General features: G+C 29.8%; 1 protein-coding gene across 1 annotated transcript; it reads left to right on the forward strand.

Moving 5' to 3' along the window:
• The first annotated feature begins 3,338 nt into the window (after positions 1-3,338).
• On the forward strand, positions 3,339-5,432 carry LOC131049537 (aquaporin NIP1-3). The gene is made up of 5 exons (XM_057983612.2): positions 3,339-3,569; positions 3,678-3,899; positions 4,094-4,291; positions 4,970-5,031; positions 5,129-5,432. The coding sequence occupies exons 1-5, from the start codon at positions 3,396-3,398 to the stop codon at positions 5,277-5,279; spliced, it is 807 nt and encodes a 268-aa protein (XP_057839595.2). The 5' UTR covers positions 3,339-3,395; the 3' UTR covers positions 5,280-5,432.
• Positions 5,433-7,519: the final 2,087 nt, after the last annotated feature.

A 7,519-nucleotide genomic window follows, 5' to 3' on the forward strand; every position in this document is an offset into this window, starting at 1 on the left:
CCAACAAACTGCTCATCAAATATTAAATATATCATAAAACGATTTCTGCGTTTTATTGCCTTATTCATCACGTTTCAAAATCATTTTGCATTTTTGCATTTTGTTGAGAAACGAGAAAGATATGACATTTTTCATCCTGCAGCCTGAATTTAAATGCCCAGCATAACAGTTTGAACGCCTGATACATTTTCTCATGCCTTTGAAGATTTGGAATGAGATTAACAACACATCGCATAAGATCACTTTGCTCTAATACTAAATGGAAAGCAATTTCTAAAATCTAAACTATCTATAAAATATATATTCATGTATTCAGATAATAATTGCCATGGTTGTATAGTCTTATTTTCCAGTGATTATCTAACCTACAGGAATGTAACTCTCCAAAAACTAAGTACAACTATTAACGTTTATTAAATATCTATTTTAAAGATAATTAAAGATGTAAATTTTCCAATACATAAATAAGTAATAAAGTTGTAATATTTTCCAATACATAAATAAGTAATAAAGTTGTAATTGATGTCTATAATTCAATATTTCCTTGGTCACTTGTAGATCTCTAGGGGAACTTCTATGTGACAAATTATGATAGTATTCTATCATAATATTTTCTATTTCCACATTTTCTAGTATGATAATAGTAAAGATTTGATAAGTGTCATAATATTTTAACTTATTGCAAGCATTATTTTTAATGGTCTCTTTTTTATTACATATGGATTTCTAGAGTTTAGAGAGGAATTATTAAGTATGCTTGAATATGTGATATCATATCTTTATTGTTATTTTGATATGTTATTTTTCTTGGTAACATGTGACTCTCTAACTCCATGAATAATGCACCAATCCTAGAAGTTTATGATCTACCATACACTCAAAATAAAAAATTCATACTATTTTAAGAGTAGTAGTAATTTTTATGCACTTTGTGATTCAGTGATTCATTCGAGGAAGCATTTTTAGTGAGCCGTGATAGTTCTTCCCTTTAAGAATCATGTTTTCCTACCCATATCTTATATTTGTGAAATGGAGTTCTTATCAACTTAATAGAGAATTTATGTGTATTAGGTTATTCTTTAGTATAGTGTTAACTTTTTGAGCCAAGCAGACATTAGATACTACTATAGTACTTTAGTTATTTGTCTTTAGTTGCAATTACTCCCATCAAAGATACCTCTAAGAATACCCTCCTAAGTTCAACTTAGTCCAAAGTGAAGGAGAGAATATCTATTATCAATAATTGGCCTTAAATCACTCACATTCTCTTGATGAAATGATCAATTCCCATTTAGGATGAATTTTCTTTGGCCTAAATCATATTGCTTACTCTAGGAATGTAGAAACAATGTAAAGATCCAACAAGATGTTCCAATGTAAGCTCATAGTCAAAGTGTAATGATCAAATACGTTAATCCTTGATGCATCAATAAAAATAATTTCATAAATGATAATGTGAATCATGTCTAGTGGATAATTGTAAAATCACGTGTATATAATAGTGAGTGTTTGTGTGAAATTGGATCTTTATTTTTTAAGAATTTTTCTTATAATTCATGAAAGATGATGCAATAAATGTGTATGATAAATTTGATGTATGTGGAGATAATCATTGCGAATGAATGTGTAATAGACAATAATAAAGGTGTATATGAGTGATATATAATTATGTGATTGTCAATGTATATGTTTAGATAAATGCTCCTTCGATAGACATAATTATGGAATGAAGTTGATAAGGTTTGATGAAAGCACGATATCCCTAATGTAATATAATAACTATAATGTGCCTCCAATGTAATGATTAGGTATGGAACACATGTTATGTAGCTACAAACTCTTAAAATAGAGATAGTGAATGCATGATGACCCAAATTTAAAGATGTAGCAATGAAGCTGCAAAGTGTAAAGAGAGAAAGAATGGTAAGTGTAAGTATAGATGGTAACATGGTATGAAAAAAGGAGTGTTCAAGATGAGAGAAGTAATTATTCCACCAAGTATAAGGATATAGCAATAGAAACCCAAGGTATGGACAACATACTAGCTTGAAAGTATTGGAAACTTTGGAATTATTAGATCTAATTATGTAGGATTAAAGTATATTTCTAGATAGAACAAGGCAAGTTTAATAGGTAAATTTAGGAGTGTCATATAGCAATGTACAAGATAAATATAAAGGCTGTGATAAGAATGATTTATCAATGTTAGAGAAATGTATAAGCACTATAAGCATAATGTAACACTATGAGATCAATATGGAAACTCTAATAATAATTATCTATCATTGTAACATTAATTTTTAAGCACTAAGAATGTGATATATCAATATAAGAACAATAAGACATAAGCAATAATCAAGGATTAAGGAACAAGCATGAGCATGAGCATAAAATGTGAAGAAAGAACCAGCATGATAAAAGGTTATAGAAGCAAAAAGATAAGAAAAGGTAAGTGCTCAATCCGAATTGGAAGTAAAGAAAAAAAAAAGCACCAAATATTGAAATGGTATGTATAAAGAGAATAAACATAATATTTAAAGTAAATGGAAAATCAAATTTGACTCCCTAGAGATGATAAATATGAAATTAAAAATAGAAATTAAAATGAATATAAATTACAAATAAAAAAAATGTAATAAAGAAAGCCCAAATACAAGTGACACAACGAAGACTTGAAAAAGTGAGATGAACCATACAATACATGTACAAATATTCTTGTTTCAACATACACAATTAAAGATGTATTCTCCTCGTCTAAATTTTAAAAATGAATTCATCTCTCATATTCAAGTCTTCTTGGTTCAACATACCTAGGAAAACAAAATAATAATATGATAGCATCCAATTGTATTTTACAATAAAAACAAATATGATAGCAGCCACAATGCTTGCTGTGCTCGTTTTATATAAAATTCGAAATTTGAAGATAGCATACTAGAATTGTACAATCTTTGCTACCCATTAGGGATGCATTAGCTACAAATATACCATTAGAAAAAAGTGTGCAGCCAGATAAAGCAATAACTAGCACTCTTGTTGATGAAACCAAAGGGGTGAAGTCCAAAACATATAAATATTTGTTTTTGTGTAATAATATTTTTCAGTTATTAGCTATAATTATTTAGATAATCATCCAAGACCCTTGGAAATAATCACCATTCCTTTCCAAACAGTCCCCCAGCACATTAGGATTCAAGGAGAGATCCAAAATCAATGGTAATTCCAGTGTTGAAGACATGAATGAGAAAGTTAAAAATCCACATGAAGCCTAGCACCTATAACATTGATAGTCCAGTCAGATGAACTTCAAAATCATGTTATACATAAGTACCTACCTATAATACTATAAAAGCTAAATTGTAGACAACCAAGTAAGGAGCACAAGGATTTTCACCATGAAAGAGCAGAGGAGGTCACCTTCTGCTGTGACCGATTGCTATATTGATCAGGAGCAACAATATGTTTCTCCAACGATAGGAACCGCTCTTCACACAAACAAGTCGGACATGGAAGATCTTCAGGCTGCTAAAACAACCAGCATTTTCAGAGAGACCACAATTTACAAAAAGGTATAACTAATAAAAATATAGATGGACACCTATGTGTAGATATAGATTCTATATATTTGTTTTGTTTCTCGAAATTGCTAAATGCAGTCATATAACTTTCCTATATAGGCTGCAGCAGAGTTCGTAGGAACTTTTATCTTAGTATTTGCTGGGTGTGGAGGAATCATGGTGGAAGCCCGAGATAAAATCTTAACTGACGTTGGGGTTGCTGCTGTTTTTGGGCTGGTTTTAATGGCGATAATTTACAGTTTGGGACATATATCTGGTGCTCACATAAATCCTGCAGTGAGTCTTACTTTCTCATCTGTGGGACAACTTCCTTTTAAGGAGGTGAGTTAATCCAACATGTTAAGTGCAAATTGGGCTTGGACTTCGGATCCTATGGGTCACTTGGTGAAGAAAGAGGCTCAAAATATAACAGATTGGTTTGGATTCCAAATGACCCACAGGATGAACCTGTGCTTATATGTGTCCTTTTCTCTTCTCTTTTGTAATCTGATATTTTCTGCTTGTGATTTTGGCAGCTACCCATTTATATTGTATGTCAGATTGCGGGTGCCACAGCAGCTGCAGCTGCACTCGATGAAATAATTACAAACATCTCCATTAATGTTGCTGTGAATGTTCCTATGGGACATCCTTTGATATCACTGGTGGTGGAATTCATCATTACTTTTATGCTAGCCCTAGTTATATTTGCAACAGCCACTGATCCTAAAGCAGTAAGACAGACAATTTATCAAAACTCTACTCATCCCGTTTAGTGACATATTAGAACGAAATACAGTTTAAAATGTTCTATTATAGCATGTTCTTTCAGAATTTTATTGCATAAGATTTGTTTTGTATTAACATTAGGAGAACATTCTAATGATAGGGAGTTTGATGAAATGTTACTTGAAATGTTGTTGCAAAATAAATCTTATTCAATTGAATAAAGAAATAACATTGGGTAATTATTCTGGAGTGTCAAAATATGTCTTTAATATTCTATTATTATTACATATTTTTTGGGATTCAATTGTATAAGATTTATTTTGTATCAATGTTACGAAAACGCATTTCATATTCCATCATCAAAATGATCTAGAGCTAAATAGAATGTGATCCGAAATTTCGATTAGAAAATATTATTGCAAAAACAAATCTTACTCCAATGGATCAAGAAAGAACATTTGATAATTACTGTGGACTGTAAAAATATGTCTTTAATGTTCTATCATTTTAGATACAAAGTAAACAGAAAGAACATTTGATAATTACTCTGGACTGCAAAAATGTCTTTAATGTAATATCATTGTAGATACAAAGTAAACAGTTCATGTATTACAGTCCTCTAGTTGAAGTTTTTATTCCATTGTAATAAATAACTACCACCTAAACTATGCTTTATTCTGCAGCATGGTCAAATGGCAGGGGTTGCTGTGGGTGCTGTAGCAGCTTGTAATGGGTTATTTGCTGGGTATGCATGGAACTGATAATGATGTGTTTTCAAATTTCATTATTTTTTTAGATTGAGTATGTTTGGCATACTAAAATTGAGAATGTTTTACATTCAGGACGCTCTCAGGAGTTTCCATGAACCCAGCAAGATCTCTGGGGCCTGCATTGAAAACAGGCAATTATAACGGTCTTTGGGTGTATATTGTTGGACCTGTTTCTGGTGCCATTTGTGGAACTTGGTTCTATAAGGTTATTTCTATACAATAATAGATCTAGAGGTTTCTCAGTTCTTCTCCAATGAAGATCTATGCCATTTTCGTATGATAATTTCTATTAGTATGCATTCTTCTCCAATGGAGAATTGAATGTTGGTAACTATGTCATTTTCGTATGATAATTTCTATTAGTATGCATTCTTCTCGTAATGGAGAATTGAATTTTGGTAACTATGCCATTTTCGTATGATAATTTCTATTAGTATGCATTTTCTTACGTTTCTTTAAAATAAGGTTAAGTGTAAAAGGCAACCTCAAATAAATATAAATATTTTTGATATAACTTCAATGTCTTGGAGACATAATAAAGGAAGTAGAATTTTATTTTTTATAACAATAAGTACTAATATTATCAATTATAAAAAATATTGTTTACATTTCAAAAAAGAAGTGCGTGTATATGAAATCATATCTTAATAGTAGAGGGGAAGAGAAGGGTCTCATTGGGCTTAGTCTATATATTAGTGGGATTCGAAGTGTTCATAAGAGGGTTTTATCTTTATCATCATGGGTTGGAAAAATAATAAGAATTAGCCAAAGAATTTGTTGGATTCATTGTTTTTTTATGATGGTTTAATAAAGACATCTTCTTTAAAAAAATAAAATTTACACAATTTAATCAAAGTCATAGAATACATAAAATCAATACGCTACAAATAAAATGTTATTAAAAATAAAATTATATAAATTTGAAGTCTTACAAAAAAATATTGATTTCACTTTAGATTTTAGTTAACTATAGTTAATAAATAATATGTGTTTTTTCTTTTTATTGTTAAATTTATTCTTAGTAGTATCATCTCAATAGAAATTTAAATTTATCACCTCTTATTAGATTATGTGGATTGTAGAATAGCTGAACTACAAAATTTAGCCATCTTTTTTATTTCACCAGTGCAGACTATATAAGTACATAAAAAAGTGAAATTTTGTAACTTGGATAAAAATTAATCTAATAAGTAAGTTAAATTTTAAAAAATACTAATCCATGATAAAGTGTTGATTTTCTTAAAAAAAAATACTAATCCTCACATACTAAAATAATTAGCCTAAAAAGTATAATCCACTCTTGATCATATTATCAGGTACTATTTAAAGTATAATAATCACTCCTTAGGAGTTTCTAACATTTATGTTTCAAATGACAAATTGTTGAAAGATTTAATCTCTAGCATTAAATTGCTTAGTCTCTTCCCACTACACAATCGACTATTGATTATATTATCTAGTAGTATGAAAAGCATAATAATCATTCCTTGGGAGTTAATATTTATACTTCAAATGACATTATTGAAAGATTTAATCTCTGGCATTAGATTGCTTAGTTTATTCCCACTAATTTGTGGATTGTGATTAGGGATTTTAATACGAAGATCATATTTATTAAATGTAGTTACCTTCATATGCAGTGGAAAACTATCAAGAGAAGGGCATGGTATCATATGCAAAATAAATAAAAAATTTAATCTCAACATTGACTATCAGCACTTTGATTTCTTCTGGTATAAGTGGACAATTATACACTTAGTATTAAAAATATTCTAAAGTATTTCAATAAGGCAATGTCATTAGTTTAGCACAACTTTTCCTTTACTAGTTATTTTACATTAGTGGTTGAACATCTACTAAATATTTGTCCATCGTCCCTTCAAATAATTTTTTGATCTATTTTGGTATTGAGTTAGTAAATTATAATACCTAAGGACAAAAAAATGTAGTTTTTCTTAACATGTCATTACTAATTCTTCAAACCAACGTGACTAATACCTAGTGATTTGATATGTAGAACCGTGTCGTCTTCATGAGGTTGATTTCACTTCAATGGGAAATATGTCATCATGTAGATTTCTATATTTCTTCACATTTATGATTGTTATATAGTGTTTTTCTAACTATCCATATGATTCCACCACCTTGGAGCTCCATTGTGCCTCTATTTATTTTGAAGCACTTGCATTTTTATCAACTCTACAATTGTTGTGTGGATAAGCTTTTCTTATAGAAGTAAATATTTTATAGTCGCATAGTCTAGGGAGGTCAATTCAAATCTTGTCTTCATAGCTTCAAAATTAGGGATGATATCTCCAAGGAATTTTTTCAATCCCTTCATGCTTGCCAATTTTCTCAAAAACTAAACAAATCAAAGAAGGCTATCAATTCATTTTAGAACTTGAAATTATTTAGGTTGTAGTCCATATTAGTAGTATATTTTTTAAAATATTAAGAAAAGAA

This window comes from Cryptomeria japonica, chromosome 11 (assembly GCF_030272615.1).
Source record: "Cryptomeria japonica chromosome 11, Sugi_1.0, whole genome shotgun sequence".
Classification (NCBI taxonomy): Eukaryota; Viridiplantae; Streptophyta; class Pinopsida; order Cupressales; family Cupressaceae; genus Cryptomeria; species Cryptomeria japonica.